Source organism: Schistocerca piceifrons, chromosome 5 (assembly GCF_021461385.2).
Source record: "Schistocerca piceifrons isolate TAMUIC-IGC-003096 chromosome 5, iqSchPice1.1, whole genome shotgun sequence".
Classification (NCBI taxonomy): domain Eukaryota; kingdom Metazoa; phylum Arthropoda; class Insecta; order Orthoptera; family Acrididae; genus Schistocerca; species Schistocerca piceifrons.
This window is the reverse complement of record NC_060142.1, coordinates 663,938,651-663,959,876: the sequence shown is the minus strand read 5'-3', so window position 1 is coordinate 663,959,876 and position 21,226 is coordinate 663,938,651. Positions and strand designations below refer to the sequence as shown.

Here is a 21,226-nt window from a genome sequence, read left to right as displayed (position 1 = left end):
GATCGAGATGTTATCGCCTAGAAGCCGCTGGACCTGATGGGATACCAGTTCGATTGTTGTAGCGGTGTACCGTAGGTCTCTAGAAGAGCGTAGCGTTCCAAAGGATTGGAAAAAGGCACAGGTCATCCCCGTTTTCAAGAAGGGACGTCGAACAGATGTGCAGAACTACAGACCTATATCCCAAACGTCGATCAGTTGTAGAATTTTGGAACACGTATTATGTTCGAGTACAGTGATTTTTCTGGAGACTAGAAATCTACTCTTTAGGAATCAGCATGGGTTTCGAAAAAGACGACCGTGTGAAACCCAGTTCACGCTATTCATCCACGAGACTCAGAGGGCCATAGACACGGATTCCCAGGTAGATGCCGTGTTTCTTGACTTCCGCAAGGCGTTCGATACAATTCCCCACCGTCGTTTAATGAGCAAAGTAAGAGCATATGGACTATCAGACCAAATGTGTGATTGGATTGAAGAGTTCCTAGATAACAGAACGCAGCATGTCATTCTCAATCGAGAGAAGTCTTCCGAAGTAAGAGTGATTTCAGGTGTGCCCCAGGGGAGTGTCTTAGGACCGTTGCTATTCACAATATACATAAATGACCTTGTGGATAACATCGGAAGTTCACTGAGGCTTTTTGTGGATGATGCTGTAGTATATCGAGAGGTTGTAACAATGGAAAATTGTACTGAAATGCAGGAAGATCTGCAACGAATTGACGCATGGTGCAGGGAATAACCGTGAGACCCATGTAGTATGACTATATGGCTGCCCAAATCATTACTGACACGCCCCCCCCCCCCCCTCATGTTTCACTCTTCGGACATAAACTCGGCCAGAAGTTGAAACCAGCGTGAAACAAGGGTCATCAGACCAAATGACTTTCTTCCACTGCTTGACAGTCCAGGTATTATAGCTTCGTGACGTGTGTTTTGGAATTCCAACTCGTGCCGCAATTCCCTGCTTGTGGAGCTGGTGTTGGTAGGGTTCGTGAGTGCGACATTCAGTTCTGCAGTGACTTACTGCATCTGCCGTCCTCTTGGTTTTGGTCACAATCCTCTTCAATGGCCGTGTCCCGACCACTCAACACACTCTTTCGTCCGCGTTTGATCTAGCGAATGACGTTTCTCCGCTTACCCTGTATGTGCTATAGATCTTCAATATGGTGCCTCCTGAAATACCAAACACTTCGACCACCTTGGTTACGGAAGCACCGACCATACGACCCAGATTCGAAGACACTTAGCTCCGACATAGTGCACTCACAACTACACAGAAGGCTGTTCTGGCCACGACTGAAATTTGCAGAGCATTGAGGGCATTGTGTACAGGTACCGTTCGTGGCCAAATACAACAGCGCAACCAGCAGGCTTGGCATTTATGTTCAAGCAAGCATCTCTCGCGCTGTTTCAATATCTTTGTCCAACCTCTGTACTTTGAACAGTCTTCTACAAATTCAACAACACTTGAATTCGTGGAACAACGTCGCGATTCTTTCGACAGTTTTCATTTAATCTTGCTAAACATCTCTACAATACTTTCACGTAACCTTTAACGATGTTGACAACTATATCTTCCTATACCGGGCCCCCGAATGCTGGAGTAGTAAAATGGTTCAAATCACTCTGAGCACTATGCGACTTAACTTCTGAGGTCATCAGTCGCCTAGAACTTAAAACTAATTAAACCTAACTAACCTAAGGACATCACACACATCCATGCCCGAGGCAGGATTCGAACCTGCGACCGTAGCGGTCGCTCGGCTCCAGACTGTAGCTGGAGCAGTACTCTAGCGCAGTTGGAATTAGAGTAGCGTTCACAGTTACCCTAACACACGCACTGTACTTAACCAGAAATCACTCAACAAGGTTTCCATTCGTCTTTCCTACACATCTTGTTAATACAAAACACTTATAATACAAAGCATAGGATATCTACATCTGCATACCGTACTTCCCCCTCTCCCCCCCCCCCTCCCTCTCTATTCTCTGTTACATTCTCGAATGGTCTGTGGGGAGAATAACTGCCGGTAAACTTCGGTATGACCTCTAATGTCTCTGAATTTCTCGTCTTGTTTGTTTCAGGAGACGTGTGTAGAAGGAAGTAATATGTTTTCCGACTCTTTTCGGACCCATTTTTTTGTACTGACGACAGTAAACCTCTTTGTGACGCACAATGTCTCTCAGAAAAATATAGCACGACAGTTCCAAAAACTTTTTGCGATTAAAGTAATAAACTTAAAACGTCTAGATATTTATTTTCGAAATTACTACGACAGTGTCTGTGTTGTGAAGAAGAACGATGTAATATTCATTCGAACACGCGTGCATTTCCGAAGGAACATGCACTGAGGCGACAGTAGTCGTTCTTAAATACACGAAATTTCACGCAGTTGCGAACACGAACAACCAGCAGCTGTATAAGGGAATGACTGCAATGAAGATTTGTGCCGGAGCAGAACTCGAACCCGTTCCCGCTTTACTCGAGCAGTCGCCTCAACCCCTTTGGCTATCCGTGCACGACTCACGGCCACCCCCGAACCTCAGTATGTCGCCGTTCCAGCGTCACAGCCTGTACTCGTTCACACGTTACGTAATTACCGTGCGGTGAAGGGCATGCATGCGTGTCCGAAGGAACACTCCATCGTTCTTCGTAACAACACAGGCACTGCAATGTCGTATTTACCAACCGACACCAGGTAGCAACTTTCAGCTAAAATGTCCTTCCCTGTACGGGAATTTCATAATGTGTGTACGATTAAAGGTTGTGACGCAGGAGTGACGTCATATGTAAGAGTAGATTGGAAAGAGAGACGACTGATACAGAATATATATTTACAACAGAAAGTAAGGATAAGGATACGAAACGAAATGTCAGAAGGAAGCACAACTGAACGAGGTGTTAGACGAGGTTGTTGCCTTTCCCCACTGTCGTTTAACGTATACCTTGAAGAGATTATTACGAAAGGCTTAGCTGAGAAAAGAGGAATATGTACTGGTGGAAAGAGAATAGAATGTATAAGATTTGCTGATGACATGGTATTACTGGTAGAAAGTGAGCGGACAGTGAATGACATGTTGAAAGATCTGAATGAAGCTTGTGTGGAATATGGGATGCAAATAAACACAGCAAAAACAAAGAGTACGGTCATCAGTACAAGACGCAGACTGTCCAATATTAAAATAGGACACTCTACCATTAGCCAAGTAAGTGCATTGAAATATCTTGGAAGCACGATAACTAAAGACTTAAGATGTCACCAGAAGGTGAAAACTCGAATTGCCGTAGCGAAGGAGGCATTCAACAGAAAGAGGAGACTCTTATGTGGAAAATTAGATAAAGGACTAAGGAAAAGGCTTGCAAAATGTTTTGTCTGGAGTGTGGCACTATATGGGGCAGAAACATGGACGCTGAGACGAGAGGATGAAAAAAGATTAGAAGCATTTGAGATGTGGATGTGGAGGAGAATGGAGATAATAAGCTGGATGGAAAGAGTGAGTAATGAAAGAATATTTATTGGAAAGGGTTGGTGAGAGAAGATGTGTGCTGAAGCTTGTAAGAGAATGGAAAAAGAACTGGTTGGGACATTCATTGAGAAGGGAGTGCTTGCTAGCAGATGCTTTGGAAGGATTGGTTTGTGAGAGAAGACTGAAAGGAAGAAGGAGATACAAGATGATAGACGACATAAAGGGAAGCGGAAATTATGCAGACCTGAAGAGGATGGCAGAAGACCGGACAGCCTGGAGAACTACCATGTGAAAACCTGCCTTTTGGCAGAATACTGATGATGATTATGTACGATTACAAGTTGTGACGCACGAGTGATGTCATATGAAGTTTGGGTCTGGCCGTGAGTTGTGCACGGGTAACGAAAGCGGTTAAAGAGAGCGCTCGTATAAAGCGGGAAATTCGGGTTCGAATCCAGGTACGGCATAAATTTTCATTGCAGTCATTCCCTTATACAGCTGCTGGTTGTTCGTATTCGCAACTGCGAATACATTTCATATATTCGAAACTACTGTTTCTGTTACTCATTTCAAGCTTGAGTACGTATTTTAAATGTTGAGCGTTTGTATTGCCATAAAATGGTGTGTGTTGAAGCAGTTTCCACAGACTTTAACAATACTCACACAGCGCATGTGCAGAAATGCCTTAGCTTTAAAACGTACAACGCAAGTGACGCTGAGTCGCAACCCCTGACACATAGACTATCCTTCAACTATGGATGGTGACCGGTACTGCATATACGCTAGGCGAAGCTGGTATGTATTCCAGCGGCCCTCTCTAATCGACTACCTTGCATGTCACTCGTCACATGGAGCCAATAGTACGGAGCTGTAGCATAATTCCGTGCTAGCAGCCAACAGTACGAAACTGTAATATCCCACTACGCAAGCAGCCAGTAGTACGTAGCTGTAGCATTACTCCATACCAGCGGGCAGTATCACTCCGCACTAGTACCCAATAGCATGGAGCTAATGTCGTATCACTCTGCGCTATTATATGAGTCACGGACTGCGCTCTAGCCACGGGTGTGTCGTCCGGCGGAGAGTTATCCAGCAGCGAGAGTCTTCGAGTGTGTCCACAGTAGCCGCTACAGCTCCGGCCACACAGTGCATCGAACTGAAGAGGAACTGACACTCCTCGACAATGTTTACGGCAGAATAGAGACTGCACTGCGTAATTGTAGTTAGCACTGTTACGGACTTCAACGCTATTGAAGTTCAGTATTTGTGTTCTTTAATAAAAGAGTGTCTTTGGAACCTACACTGCATCATTTCAGTTCTTACGTTTTTAGAATGTGTTCCTGATATGAATTTGGGTATAGCGCACCAATTACACTGACATCGGTGCCATCTAAGAGTCTGTTGTCGATATCCTATGTGGCAGCAGGAACATTATCATTAACACTCCGTCTTTCTTAGTTGAAATTTGGTGACCGATCACACAATCCTCTTAACAATCTGTCTCTATTTTCTCGGTCTTCTGCATCTCGGAGTACCTGGTCCCTTGTCTGATGCCTCTTCTCCTTTATCTGGTCTGTCTCTCGTCTCGGTGATCTTTTCTATAATCTTTTCCCTTAGACTTTTCCTTGGATGATCATCTTTTCCAAGTTACCCTCCTGTCGTCGATTTACGTGTTCAATCAACTGCAGGATCCGCTGGAAACGAATACTGGACGACCTCTTCTCCGCCATGAGTTCTTGAAGGGTTGATCTGTTGGTCCGTTTGTCCATCCATGATAGTCGCAGCAACCTCCTACACGGTCAAATCTCAAAGGCATCGTTCCTTTTACGGTCCGCTTCAGTTATTCTCCATGTTTCAATGCCATAAGGCGAAACTGGGAAAACCAGGGATTTGAGCACTCTCAGTTTAGCATGTCTGGTTATGGCTCGATATTTCCTAATCACTGTCATCTTCAATGCAACATCACAACCCTGTGTAGAACCGATAAGGTGTTGCTTACGAAGGAAAGCTTGTTGAATTGCAGCTTCGAGCAGGATCAGGTTATCGAGAGTGGAGCGATACCTCCTGAACCCACAATGGGAGCGACTGAGTAGGTACTTGGTTTACAGAACCCACACCAGGCGCCGATTGGTCATACGCTCCAGTGTCTTTCCCACGCAGCTTGTCAGGCTAATACTACGATAACCACCGCGGTCCGTCCAATCCTTCCCTGGTTTTAAAATTGGGATTGAAATAGATTCTTTCCACGAGTTGGGAAAGTCGCCCGTAATCGAAATTTTATTGAAGAGCAGAAGGAGGACTTCCTTCGACCGTCGGTCCAACTGTTGCAACATGCTGTAGGTTATCAGTTTGTTTCAAATTCGTATCACAAGCACATGACAATGCAGAATCGAGCTCCCACAATGAGAAAGGCTTCGATTCTGCCTCCCGTTAGCGACGGAACGAAGGATCCTGGCTAGAATCTCCTGTGATGGATTTATATGATTCAGCCATTGTCTGACAAGGGAACCTCCCCATCACACCCCACTCAGATTTAGTTATAAGTTGGCACAGTGGATAGGCCTTGAAAAACTGAACACAGATCAATCGAGAAAACAGGAAGAAGTTGTGTGGAAGTATGAAAAAAATAAGGAAAACATACAAACTGAGTAGTCCATGCGCAAAATAGGCAACATCAAGGATAATCTGAGGGCAGGAGCGCCGTGGTCCCGTGGTCAGCGTGAGCAGCTGCGGAACGTGAGGTCCTTAGTTCAAGTCTTCCCTCGAGTGAAAAGTTTAATTTTTTATTTTCAGACAGTTATTATCTGTCAGTTCGTTTATTGACGTCTCTGTTCACTGTAATGAGTTTAGTGTCTGTGTTTTGCGACCGCACCGCAAAACCATGCGATTAGTAGACGAAAGGACGTGCCTCTCCAATGAGAAACGAATACATTTGATCGCAAGGTCATAGGTCAACCGATTCCTCCACAGGAAAACACGTCTGATATATTCTATACGACACTGGTGACAAGTGCGCCACATGACAGGAATATGTTGTCGACCCACCTAACTTGTACACTTGGCGAATGGGTAAAAAGATTCTTCTACCTTGCCCGATTTAGGTTTTCTTGTGTATGTGATAATCACTCCCAAAAAGTGATCGCATCGAATGGACGGAAGGACAGATAATAATTGTCTAAAAATAAAAAATTACACTTTTCACTCGAGGGAAGACTTGAACCAAGGACCTCACGCTCCGCAGCTGCTCGCTTTAACCACGGGACCACGGCGCTCCTAAACTTACACTCTCCTTGAATTTGCCTATCTTGCGCATGAACTACTCAGTTTGTATATTTTGCTTATTTTTTTCATACTTCCACACAACTTCTTCCTGTTTTCTCAATTGATCTGTGTTCAGTTTTTCAAGACCTATCCACTGTGCCAACTTATAACTAAATCTGAGGGGGGTGCGATGGGGAGGTTCCCTTGTGAGCTATACCCCTCATCGAGGTTATAAGAGACCCCTGTATTCGTACAGCCGCAATTGGCGGTCGAGAGTTATGCCTTGAGATCCTCCTGATGGTTTCCAATACTTTTCTTGCGGATGTGGACTTCTTGATGGAGCTCAGGAGCTCTTGCCGACTCCTCTGCTTACTCTCCCGAATTATTCTCCTCTCCTTTGCACGCGCCATTCGAAAGTTAGCAAGATTCTCATCTGTAGGGCATCGACTGAATCTGCCCTCCTGTGCCTGATTGCAAAATGACACTCATCTTTTCACCAGGGGACAGGTCGCCTCCTGGGCACATCCACAGTCTTTGGGATGGATGCATCAGCGGTATGGTGAATCACAGCTGTAATGTGATCCACTCAGTCCAGGATGCCGTCACATTGCTCGAAAACAGCTAACTGCCTGTAAAGCATCCAGTTAGCCTTCTTGTATAACCATCTCGGCGGATTTCTTTTAGGATCTGCTCCATCATGCGGATGGATCCAGATAGGGAAATGGTGACTACCATGAAGGTCATCGTCCACTGCCCACTGAGCAGTGTCCCGAAGAGCGGGCGAGCAGAAGGAGAGGTTTAGGCTGTAGACGAACCCGTAGCGGTACTAGAATGTGTGGCTTGACCCGTGTTCAGCAGTGTAAGATCTGTTGTTTGTAACATATCCCCAAGTACCTGACCCTTGGGGCATGTGGTGTTAGAATCCCATAGTGCACTGTGTGCATTGAAGTCCCCCCCAAAAGGAGAAAGGGTCGAGGTAGTTAATGAAGAAAATGAGTGAGCACCCCACTATCAAGAGGCTCATGGGGTGGTAAATACACAGCGCACACTGTTATGTCAACATGGACCACTATCCGATCAGCAACTGCTGGTAGTGTTGTTGTTAAGGGAATAGGTGAGGAGTGAATAGTATCCTTTACAAACACTGCAACCTCACCTTTTTCCCTGTCACCAGTAAGGTCGTCGTTTCTATAAAGGTGGTAGCCGCCAAATATACGTGTGTCAGTCTCTTTAAAATGAGTCTCTTGAAGGCAGAGGCAGAGGGGTTTGTCCTGTACAAGGAGTCTCAGTTCCGCCAGATGAGTCCTGTATCCATTTACATTCCAATGAAGTATGGGAGCTATTTTATCAATGTTGTCTTGATTTACCCCTGTCTTTGCGCCAAGGTGGTGAGGCGCTTATAGAGCGAGGTGGGGTTTTAGGGCTGACTGAGTCTGGTGATGAGACATCAAAATCCATTTTGCCCTCATCATCAGTCAGACATGCCAGAATGACGTCTGATGGCGCCCAGGTCAGCTTTCGACCCGAATGTTGGGATCCTTTCCCTGCTCCCATTCTCAGCAAGGATAAAGGGGAAAGGGGGCGGTGAGAGCCACTTTTCTTTGAAGAAACTTGGCGTTGAGGGGCACTCTGCTGCTGGGGTGCCTTCGGGCTGTGCACTGAGGAAGATTGCAGGACTCTTCCGTCGTAGGTGTCTGGATCGCTATGTCTTTCACTTTACTTTGGCACATACAGGTTCAAGTTCAGATGCTAGAGGAACACTGGACGTCGTCTGAATCGAAGCGTCGACCTTAGTAACAGGTTTCTGCACCAACGAAGAATAAGAAAAGGCAAAGACAGGGGGTTTCATCGCCTGATAGTCCTTTTTGGCTTCTGCTTAGGGGATCTGCGTGGTCACTTTTTTTTCCTGAATTTTGCGTTCCTCTGCAAAAACAGGGCAGGCTTGGCTCCAGGCTGCGTGGCTTCCAGAGCAGTTAATACAGATTGCTGGAGATGGACAGTCCGTCCTAGTTTCATGGGCTGCCTTTCCACACTTCCCACAAGTCGCTTCGCCTCTTCAACTCAGCGTTGTATGGGCAAAACGCTGGTATTTGAAGCATTGCGTAGGGTTAGGTACACAGGGCCAAATCCTAAGTCGGAGGAAACCTGCCATGATGTATTCTGGTAGCGTTGGAGAATTGGAGATTACAATAATAGTGGCAGTCTTCTCAGTCTCTCCATTGTTCTTGCGTGTCCTTTGTTCCACATCTATGATCCCCTGTGGTGCCCATTCTTGTCTGAGTTCGGCAACGTCTATAGCCATAATATCACGGCAGGTTACCACACCTTTGCTGGAGTTATGCAACTCAACGATGAAGTCCTACTCACCCAATTTCTGTGACTTCTTCAAGAGTTTCACTTGCTTTGCCCTGTTAGTCTCAACAAGCAAGGAACCATTGCGCAACCGCTTAATAGACGTGAGGGTACGAGCCAGCCCTTCTAAGCCTTTATATATATATATAGAAGGGGGACACTTTTTCAAACGTCCCCTCCTTCCTCCTGATCACTACAAAGACATTGTTATTCATGACTCCTTGAGCCCCATTACTGACAACAATTTGATTATTATTCTTTTTGATGAATGGGTGTGAGAACTCCCAGACGGTACACCCTTCCTGCTGGGGGGTAGAAGAAGAAGATTTCGAGGGTTCCATTTCGGTCCCACGAGCAGCTAAATAAGGGCCCACTCATACAGAGCCCCACGTGCCTGAGTAAGCCTTATACAACTGTGGTGTAGCAGGTTCCCCTGAGGTTGCCCGCCAACCAATATTCCACCTCAACAGCCATGCATCTCATCAGGGCTCTCGCAGGAGAGCTTCTGTTAAGTCTGGAAGGTAGGGGACGAGGTACTGGCAGAAGTAAAGCTGTGAGGATGGCGCGTGAGTCGTGCTTGGGTAGCTCAGTTGATAGAGCACTTGCCCGCGAAAGGCAAAGGTCCCGAGTTCGAGTCTCGGTCCGGCACACAGTTTTAATCTACCAGGATGTTTCACACTATCGTAGTTTGTCACCACCTACTGTATAAATATGATTACGAAGGCTTTCCCGGCGTAATAATTAATAATATTCTTCTCGGGTATGCAGCCGGATCATAACGTAATCTTGACACAACATTTCCGCGGTCCAACTGGCCGCCATCTTCAGGTGAGAGTGCTGGTATACGATCTCGCCGGAACTGACTAGTTCAGGTGACAGTGCTGGAACACAATCTCGCCGGAACTGATTAGTTCCGGCGAGATCGTGTACCAGCACTCTCACCTGAAGATGGCGGCCAGTTGGACCGCGGAAATATTGTATCAAGATTACGTTATGATCCGGCTGCACACCCGAGAAGAATATTACTGTATGAATACTTATTTTTATGACTGTATGTATAGAGGATAGGCAGGAAGAAGATTTTATTTTTACTTCCTGTACAATTTAGTTGTTGGGGCACGCCACATTAATAGACGTGGCAGTCTTTTGGAAGGTTGCCTTTCTGCGGCGCTGAGTCACCTGTGCTGCGGCGGGAGCCCGGCCCCCGGCTGGTAGGCCGCCCCCAGCGGCACCCAGCCGCGCCGCTGCGCCTCCTGCTCCGGCGCGCTCCACCGCTCCTCCGCGTCCGCGCTGCCTCCGCTGCCGCCGCCCCCGCCGCCTCCGCCGCCGCCACCATCGCCCCCTCTGTCTTCCGCCGCCCACGCAGCTGCCGCCAGCAGCGCCCACGCCACCAGCAACCGCAGCAGCACCGCGTGCGCTGCCGCCATGCGCCCGACCTGCAACGGCAAACAAACACTCTCGTAAGCGTGTGGCTCGTCCCCTGCCCGTCCAGCAGTCGCATACATCGCACGGCGTAGCAGTAAACCGTCTAGAAACAGAGCGACGATACACAAACGACCGGGTAACCTATGGAACCATTTTGTTCCACACAGTTATCCTCCTGTTTGTCATTTAATAATAAAGAGTATTTATAGCAATGTTGAAACTATCAATGTTTGAAGCTCAGGTTTTATTCGAAAACTGTTGACTAGTAACTAGAAACTGCAAAAAGGTGGGAATTTAAGGAGATGGGACCTGGATAAACTGAAATAACCAGAGGTTGTACAGAGTTTCAGAGAGAGTATAAGGGAACAATTGATAGGAATGGGGGGAAGAAAAACAGTAGAAGAAGAATGGGTAGCTTTGATGGATGAAATAGTGAAGGCAGCAGAGGATCAAATAGGTAAAAAGACGAGGGCTAGTAGAAATCCTTGCGTAACAGAAGAAATAATGAATTTAATTGATGAAAGGAGAAAATATAAAAATGCAGTAAATGCAGCAGGCAAAAAGGAATACAAACGTCTCAAAAATGAGATCGACAGGAAGGGCAAAATGGCTAAGCAGGCATGGCTAGAGGAAAAATGTAAGGATGTAGAGGCTTATCTCACTAGGGGTAAGATAGATACTGCCTACAGGAAAATTAAAGAGACCTTTGAAGAAAGGAGAACCACTTGCATGAATATCAAGAGCTTTGATGGAAACCCAGTTCTATGCAAAGAAGGGAATGCAGAAAGGTAGAAGGAGTATATAGAGGGTCTATACAAGGGCGACGTACTTGAGGACAATATTATGGAAATGGAAGAGGATGTACACGAAGATGAAATGGGAGATATGATACTGCGTAAAGAGTTTGACAGAGCACTGAAAGACCTGAGTCGAAACAAGGCCTCCGGAGTAGACAACATTCCATTAGAACTACTGACAGCCTCGGGAGAGCCAGTCCTGACAAAACTCTACCATCTGGTGAGCAATATCTATGAGACAGGCGAAATACCCTCAGACTTCAAGAAGAATATAATAATTCCAATCCCAAAGAAAGCAGGTGTTGACAGATGTGAAAATTACCGAACTATCAGTTTAATAAGTCACAGCTGCAAAATACTAACTCGAATTCTTTACAGACGAATGGAAAAACTGATAGAAGGCGACCTCGGGGAAGATCAGCTTGGATTTCATAGAAATGTTGGAACACGTGAGGCTATACTGACCTTACGACTTATCTTAGAAAAAAGATTAAGGAAAGGCAAACCTACGTTTCCAGCATTTGTAGACTTAGAGAAAGCTTTTGAAAATGTTGACTGGAATACTCTCTTTCAAATTCTGAAGGTGGCAGGGGTAAAATACAGGGAGCGAAAGGCTATTTACAATTTGTACAGAAAGCAGATGGCAATTATAAGAGTCGAGGTGTATGAAACGGATGCAGTGATTGTAATGGGAGTGAGACAGGGTTGTAGCCTCTCCCCGATGTTATTCAATCTGTATATTGAGCAAGCAGTAAACGAAACAAAAGAAGAGTTCGGAGTAGGTATTAAAATCCATGGAGAAGAAATAAAAACTTTAAGGTTCGCCGATGACATTGTAATTCTGTCAGAGACAGCAAAGGACTTGGAAGAGCAGCTGAACGGAATGGACAGTGTCTTGAAAGGAGGATATGAGATGAACATCAACAAAAGCAAAATGAGGATAATGGAATGTAGTCGAATTAAGTCTGGTAATGCTGAGGGGATTAGATTAGGAAATGAGACACTTAAAGTAGTAAAGGAGTTTTGCTATTTGGGGAGCAAAATAACTGACGATGGTCGATGTAGAGAGGATATAAAATGGAGACTGGCAATGGCAAGGAAAGCGTTTCTGAAGAAGAAAAATTTGTTAACATCGAGTATAGATTTAAATGTCAGGAAGTCGTTTCTGAAAGTATTTGTATGGAGGGTAGCCATGTATGGAAGTGAAATGTGGACGATATATAGTTTAGACAAGAAGAGAATAGAAGCTTTCGAAATGTGGTGCTACAGAAGAATGCTGAAGATTATATGGGTAGATCACACAACTAATGAGGAGGTATTGAATAGAATTGGGGAGAAGAGGAGCTTGTGGCACAACTTGACTAGAAGAAGGGATCGGTTGGTAGGACATGTTCTGAGACATCGAGGGATCACCAATTAAGTATTGGAGGGCAGCGTGGAGAGTAAAAATCGTAGAGGGAGACCAAGAGACGAATACACTAAGCAGATTTAGAAGGATGTAGGCTGCAGTAGGTATTGGGAGATGAAGAAGCTTGCACAGGATAGAGTAGCATGGAGAGCTGCATCAAACCAGTCTCAGGACTGAAGACCACAACAACAACAACAACAACAACAAGTAACATGAAAAAGAGGGATGTTGTAATAAAAGTAAAGACAACAGTACAGGTTTATCATACTGCGGTAGAAAATACAATTTCCTCAAGAAAAAGGCAAAATAAAAAAAAAATACAGAAGAAAAAAATATATCAAACTTTGCTTCTATACTTCGTCGAACTTATATAAAGCACGTTCTGTGTTTCATGATCAACTTTCGCATTTATCATTAACACCTGAAAACTCTTGGTGTCGATCATGATGAAGGTCGTTCTGTTCAGTACAAAATAACAGCAACAATTATATGCTTATACAGGTAAACTGTACTTGAATCAGAAGCAATTGCTTTGGCTACATAGAAGTGCAGGCGTTATGCAATCAACTAATATTTATTACTTAAAAAATGCAATTTATACTCTGTAAGAACATAAAATACCCTATAGACTAACACTGAATGATGTGCGGTTCTCATTATGTGAAAACAAACAACCAAAAAAACAAAGAGAAACCGTCGGCTCGCAGTTTCTCTCTTACACATTCATTTACGTTTCTTTCCCTACCACTGCTACCAATACTACCGGTAATTCTACCATATACTACATCATTTAGCTGTACCAAAAATGCCACAACGCAGTTTTCTGTACGTCCGAACAGAGGAAACCGTAAGACTGGAAATTCCACTCTCAGAAATTCCACTTTCACAGTTGTTTGTGAGCGTTTACTATCTCAGGATAATAATTCTGAAAAGAAACTACAATGGTACGTACAGATATTAGGGTGTGATCAAAAGAACGCTGCTCACAAAACCAGGAAAGAGACAGTGCTTAAATAATATGTACTATTTTCCAAGTCAACATCCCTTTTTCTTAGCATACGCTAATTGTACAGAATGATGTATCGTTCGAAAGGTTTTTTAACCGGTTTCTCACATTGCTTGCCGATTTTACGCTAAACGTCATAATCTGTGGAAAATTTTAACATAAAAGAGACCTTTAACTTCACAGCTAAAAGGCCATCATAGATGACCAGCTTCATTGTTATGTTTTACAAAAGCAACTTATTAAACACGAATAAGATACTGTTCTCATATTATTTTATTACAAATACCATTTTATTTTATTTAAATTACTTATTAACTCTATAATTTGTATGCAGCATCGTCGCAGATAATAAACGTAATCACTCTGGTAATGCATTTTTTCTGTCCGTCGTACAAGTTGACTTTCCTAACGATTATACTTTCCGAAACGAAGAACATATTTTTCATTCTCACCTTGAATTGTGGCTTATCTATGGCATAACGTGCTTACGAAAAGTACGAAGTGCTGTTAAAATATTAGAATACAGATAGGCGTTATTGTGGCATTACTGAGATACAAGATAAAGACGCGAACACTACGTTGTAACCTATGCAGTTAACGTTTGTTTAATTTTTTGTATTTTACAATCGTATTTCTCATTATACTTGTCCTTAACAACAGGTAAATGTAAATATTATGGTTGAAAGCTAGAAATTACAAACAATAATGCATCAAAACGTACAGGTTGTTTCAAAAAGAATATACGTTTTTTTAAGTTTTGTAGCATTTATTAAATTCAATTTACAATTATAAATAATACGTCACACGAAAGAGCAACTTTTACAGATTTTCCACAGGTGCTATGGACTTGCTTGTGCTTAATACCATCGTTTCGCCCGCGTGTAACAACGTAGTGTGCTTCATTACGAGTTTAGCGCATCAGCGCCGTTCCGTGTCATTATGTTAACTGGTTTGTTTGGTGGGTTCTTGGAACATCAAAACGCTCGTCCATGTATCTGTTAGGTAAATTTGAACAGTGTCCACGCACAGAAGTACTTTTCACTCAATTGTTCTTATGTGTATATGTATCAATCGAAAATACCCTCTAAGGCCAAACATGGCCTGTCGTCAGCTGTCGATAAATTCCAAATTTCGTAAAAAAGTTTTAATTCCTTTTACAAAGTCCACATTAAACCAAAATCTTATTTATCGTTTTTGAGTGTGACTCAACTGGATTGTTTTCATAACAATAGCAGAACGTAGTATATGGAAAATCAGAATAATGAAACATGAACTATGAAATGACACAATTATAGTGATGGTAATAGTAATCATTTGATAACGATAACAAGACACACAACATGAGAACATATTTCATTCAACAAATCTTATTTACAATCAGGCAAGTGGAATAGCGTCTATGATGGCCTGTTAACAGTAAACATTCTCTCATTCTCCTGGTATAGTTTGGGAAAACCTCTAATCATGCTGAGTGGATCGATACACATCCCCGTATCATCTCTGGATGGACAATTTGTCAAACCTTTCAGTGTGCTTTGGTAACTTCCACTTACAACAATACGATCAACAAGACCCGAATGCCACCACTCATAGGGTGTGTATGTCCTAATGCGATATATTACGTCTCTGGAGAGATACAAATATTGTATTGGACGTGAAGTTTGTCGATAAGAAGCCATATACCACCGAAAGGACGTGGTTTTGTTGCACAAGATCATCCCTCAATACAGACCAGCAGTTGCCACGAGTTATTGGAATCCACATATACATCTGCGCTCCACAAACCAGCGTAAGATGTGTAGAAGAGAGCACAAAGTGTACTACCGTTTGTTTCCGAATTTATGATTCCGTTGCAGGACAATGGATAAGAGTAACGAGTGTCAGTAAGCTCCTACGTTGTATAAAGACGATTTTTTAAAGTACTGCTGTCAAAGTCGTTAATAGAAGTCTTTGAGAGTAGAAATGATATTAATGTTAAAAAATATATCGGCTCAACCACTTGTTTATAGTGTAAAACACTAAGATTGACGCGTTTCGGAAGTCAAGCTTCCATCATCAGAACAATAAAAAGTAAAAGAACCTGTTAAAAATCGCTAAAATGGAACATGCAACGAAGACGCACGGGCGGTTTACGACGATAGAGGAGAGAGCCATGTGGTTAGATGTTGAACACCATAGGCGACACCATTTTAGAGTTTTTTATATTTTGACAACTATGTGCAGATGCACCTTGGAAGACAAGGCTGCAACAAGGGAAGTAGCCACGATGTTTTAATTTTATATCAATTTTATTGTGCCTGGTGCATGTTCCATTTTAGCGAGTTTTAACAGGTTCTTTCACAGGTTACTCTGATGATAGAAGCTTGACTTCCGAAACGCGTCAATCTTAGTGTTTTACCCTATAAACAAGTGGTTGAGCCGATATATTTTTTAACATTGACATTCACAACCACGACCTCTCATTCAGGATGGATAAAATCAAAGAAATGATGTTTTTTTTCATTCTAAGCATTGACTCAGAATTTTAAGAGTAAGCCTTTTCATTACATATATGGTGTAAAAAAAGCTACGAATACAAAGTTTATGGTATTTAGAGGAGATACAGAGAAACAGAAACGTCACAGGTGCACCGTTTCTCCGCTGGGGTTCCATGAACCGCTTGTTATGTTCACAGATGGTGTTTAAACTGCTGTGTAATGAATACTGTTTTGGGGATGTTAGTGAAACTGTCGTCTGTTATGTTAACGCACAACTTGGCATCAGTGTTCTAATGACTGTCTGACACTCTCAAAACAACAGGGTTTTTCACGAATAGTGTCTGCGGCTTCAGACAGACGGGCAACCAGCTCTCCTGAGGCGCCCTTCGGCATCTCCTGCACCAAACGGTATACCTCGCCACACAAAAAGAAATCTAAAGGTCAACAACATCTCTAAAACAGTATTTATCACGCGGTAATTTGAACACAGGTTCTGAACATCACCAGCGTCACCATCTTGATGGACGCCTGGCGGGGGAAAGGTGCACGTGTTTCTTCTTTTATCTCCTCTATGCCCTCTAAAATTTTGTATTCATAGATTTTTTATGCCCCGCGTATCATTTCTCCTGCAGAAGCACCTACTGGAGAACCTTGAGCGATTCTATTGTGCTCTCACTTCCAGCAAACAAATCTAAAATGAACTACCGGCTCCTGCCTGAATATATTTTCTCTCTTCCATTAATCTGTCTTGGTAAGAGTCCCAGACGAATGTACAATATTCGCGAACCTGTCACGCGACACTTTTATATTAGTGGCAGAATTAAATTTCCTTAAGTTTCTTTCAATGACTCTTTATCATATGCCTTCCTTGGTACTAGGAACGCGTCGACGTCCTATCTATAATGCCTCCCGACCATATATATTTAACGTAGTGGCTAAGTACAATGCCTAACCGGCAATTTTATAATATAACAATATAAAACCTTGGTAATTTTGTTTGCATATAGGACCCCAGACTCGATAATTTATTCAAAATAAAACATTGTTCATTATGGACTGTACACTTTTCAGTTTATTTGCTATTGGCCAGCTTCGATTTTATACTCATTATCAAGCGACATTGAAATAACCTCAAAGTGACTTGCATAAATGTTAACTGAATGCTGATTGATAATGTGTATAAAGTCGAAACTGGCCAATGGCAATTACAATGAAAATTGTACAGCTCATAGTGAACAACGTTTGCCCTTCAGAAATATGTCTGCTCACCTACTTAGGTCCAGTAAATTACGTTTGCTTATATTGTGCATCAGTTGCTAGTAGTTACTACAGACACTGATCTGCATTTTCCAGTATGATCAAATAACCCTTTAGAATTTACAGGAGACATTGAAAAATATTCATTTAACTCATACTTTACATTAAAAGATTCAATTAAATTTTTAAATGACGTATTTATTAAAAAATTACGTTATGTTTAATTAATCCTTATGCAATTTTATGATCAATTAGAAACAAGCTAAGAGGAGTTATTGCTTTATTGTTATCGTTAAAAGTTATTAATAATTTTACCATTTTATAATTAAGCACTATTTTGAGGTAGTCAATTTCATCCTATTGACGAAGATTTATTTCGATTTATATTAGTTGCAGATTTATTAACATTAAATGGAAAACCCCCAGCGACTCTCAGCATGGAGAAATTAAGAATTATGTAATAGTATACACAAAAGCGTCGTGTACGAATGAACTAAGAGAGTTATCTACAAGGTCGACGTTAATGTATCATACGTAGTAACGGTCCGATCGCACACCCCTGAGGCACACTCGATGCTAATTTAGCTTCTGTAACCCTCCAGTGATAATGAGCTACAGTGTTCCGTTTACCACGAGTTTTTTAGTTCATCGTATATCTGGTGGAAACAGCCCGTAAGCAAATATTTAATTTAGTACGTAGCCGTACCGAAGTGTAAGGAGGGCTTTCACTTGTTGAACGGCGTTACTGCATTTCAATAAGCGGGAGAAGAGCGCACACGATGTTGTGTATTTACTGTATGTTTCCAATCGATGACAGTATAACATCGCAGAATCGGTAAACGTTAGGCAAAGGTTTTTGTCGTGCTTCATGGACGACAGAAACCAGAGCATAGGCTTTAGAGAAATTTTTGAGGAATTGCCTGTGAATCGGCAAGGAAGTAAACCAATTTTGGATTCTAGTATAATGCTCTGTGTTCGACTAAAAATAGAATGGCGGTAAAACGGTTTTATAGCGAAGACCTGAATAACTTTAAGTAGCCATGAAAAGTGTCGAGAGAATGACGTAGATGACAGACTGAATTAATACCCGATTGAAATGGTTGGTTCAAATGGCTCTGAGCACTATGGGACTCAACTGCTGAGGTCATTAGTCCCCTAGAACTTAGAACTAGTTAAACCTAACTAACCTAAGGACATCACAAACATCCATGCCCGAGGCAGGATTCGAACCTGCGACCGTAGCGGTCTTGCGGTTCCAGACTGCAGCGCCTTTAACCGCACGGCCACCCGATTCAAGTAAGGGGTCGATTCCAGAGCGTGCTGGGCGGAACATAAAACCCAGGGAAAAGAAGGAGTCTTTTCTGAAGGTTTCTGTATGTAGTGTAGCCTTGTATTGAATAAAACGCGGACGAAGAAGCAGTTCAGACAACAAGAAAATAGAAGCTATTGAAATTTGGTGCTACAGATTAATAACGAAAACTAGATGGGTCGAGAACCTGATTTAAAGCTGCTGAACTGAATTGAGGGAAGAAAGAAATTTATAGTACAACTTGACTAAAAGCGGGGATCAGTTAGTAGGTCATAGCCTGAATCATAAAAAAATCGTCAATTTGGTAATGGAGGAAAGTGTGGGTGGTAAAATTTGTTGTGGGAGTATATAACTAAGATACAATAAGCAGGTCCAAATGCATGTACGTTGCAGTAGTTATGCAGATATGAAGGGACTTGTACAGGATAGACAAGCACGGAGAACTAAAACAGACTAGTTTTGGGACTGAAGGCGGCAACAACAACAACAAAAACAACAACAACAACTACTACTACTACTACTACATCCAGTGTAAAAGCAAATGTACGCCAAAATTCACTCCTTGTCCAAGACTGCACTCAATTCAGAGCGCGGAAGGACTTCCGGCATCTTTCAAGATGGACCGAAACATTACACTCTTTCAGTGGTCCGCGACAGTACTTCACCAACAAGAATAAAACTGAAATAGATTATGCTGAGTAATCCGAGATGCTTTTACGTCATCGTTTAGCAGACAGGACCTGTCGTTCGGGCCACGCCTGAGTCAGCCTCAGAAGCGTGCGAAACTGAGCGAGTCAGCGCTTCCAACGAAACGAAATGTCCTCCTTGCGGCGCACACAAAGCCCCATATGATTAGCATGCAAGTTGACGAAACGTGCCTCTGATGCGCACTTAACTCACATGTGCTTTCTTTATAGCGCGCCATTTTCGTTGCTCCGTCGTTTACAAAATTAAAATAGGCCTATTATTAGGCATAGTTACCATCTCGTTAAGCCCGTGCGCGGATTTCGCTTCTCGACGCACTTTGCACATTGATGCCCTGGTTTCGTTACGTTGCATAAGTTATTTCTTCCATCAGACAAATTAAATTGCTAATGAAATATATGATGTCAAAGTTACGTGTACGGATCCGAGAATTTTGCGGCATCAGTAACAAACGGCAGAATGCGTCTTCTAATAATTTTCGGGTGTGCAACCGGATCCCGCGACATTCTGCCACGATATTTCGGCACAGAGACGTCCGGCCATCTTCAGGTGAGTAGACAACTACTGAACAGCCGAGGTGCAGTCCTGGTATTTATGCTGCAAGAAAAGTGTCGAGAGAATGACGTAGATGACAGACTGAATTAATACCCGATTCAAATAATGGGTCGATTCCAGAGCGTTCTGGGAGGAACATAAAACGCAGGGAAAAGAAGGAGTCTGCTGGCGTTTTTCAGTGCATGAGTCAGGTGACGATATGCGGGTGACATTCGAGGTGTGTGTGTGCTGCCCTTGGTGCTGGAATTGAGATTTAATCGCTGAGTATCGAATGACGCCGTCGATTCAGCTGTCAATAGATAACTTTAATTATAGGATTCCAATTTTTACCCAGTTGAAAGCCGTCGTCACGATTTATAAGATTATCGCCAAGACGTATTTTCACCGATTCGATAATTGTCTACACGTCCGAAGATGCCCGGACGTAACTGGGCCGAAATATCGCTGCAGAATGTCGACGAGATCCGACTGCGCACCCGAATATTATCAGAAGAAGAAATACCATGAAAATTTAAGAAGTTATAGCAGAATGCACGTTCAGCGAGAGAACGCTAGCTCTATGATACCGACGATGTCAGTAGTGAAAAGTGAAGGACATCTTGAGAACTAAGAAAGTTTGTGGATTGTGACAGAGTGGCATGAATATAACCGACACTCACAATGCTAGAAGCTGTTTTGTATAATTCGTTTCTATCCTTCCACTGTTCCCCTAGCGAATAACACTGGTGATTACGTGTTCACCCTGCTAAGTTTGCAAAGTTACTCATGTGACACGCTACTATTCTAGGTTTTCCAAACTTGGTGTTGAACTTGCGGCCAGTCGGAGCGATGGAACTGCTGGACTGGGAAGTTCCACTGCCGTTGTCAGCCGATCAAAGCCAAGGAGGTGAAAGTATAACAGTCGACAAGGTGTATTAACAGCTTGCTGGCTTAAAGTTTCGTTATCCGGTGTTGAAATAATGATAAAGGAAACTTTCGACAAGGCGCAGCAGTGTTTCCGAAAGGAAGAATCGAAATTCAAAAAGGTTCTTGAGAACTGAACTGTTGTGAACAAAACACTGCAAATGTAAAGATTTTCCTGTAAATATTGGTGAAAATTAATAATATAATTTTCATTCTACAGCGGAGTGCGCACTGCAACGAAACTTCCTGACACATTAAAACTGTGCGTGGTGGATGGCATAGAGGCATAGAGGCGCTAGCAGA

At 43.0% G+C, this 21,226-nt stretch overlaps 1 protein-coding gene across 1 annotated transcript in view; it reads right to left on the bottom strand.

Annotated features, from left to right (window-relative positions):
- LOC124799185 (mucin-5AC-like) overlaps positions 1–21,226 on the bottom strand; it is a 72,571-nt gene that overhangs the window by 47,533 nt on the left and 3,812 nt on the right. The window contains exon 2 of the mRNA XM_047262721.1: positions 10,261–10,368. Within this exon, the coding sequence (XP_047118677.1) occupies positions 10,261–10,368 (108 nt within the window). The remainder of the gene's footprint in view (positions 1–10,260; positions 10,369–21,226) is intronic.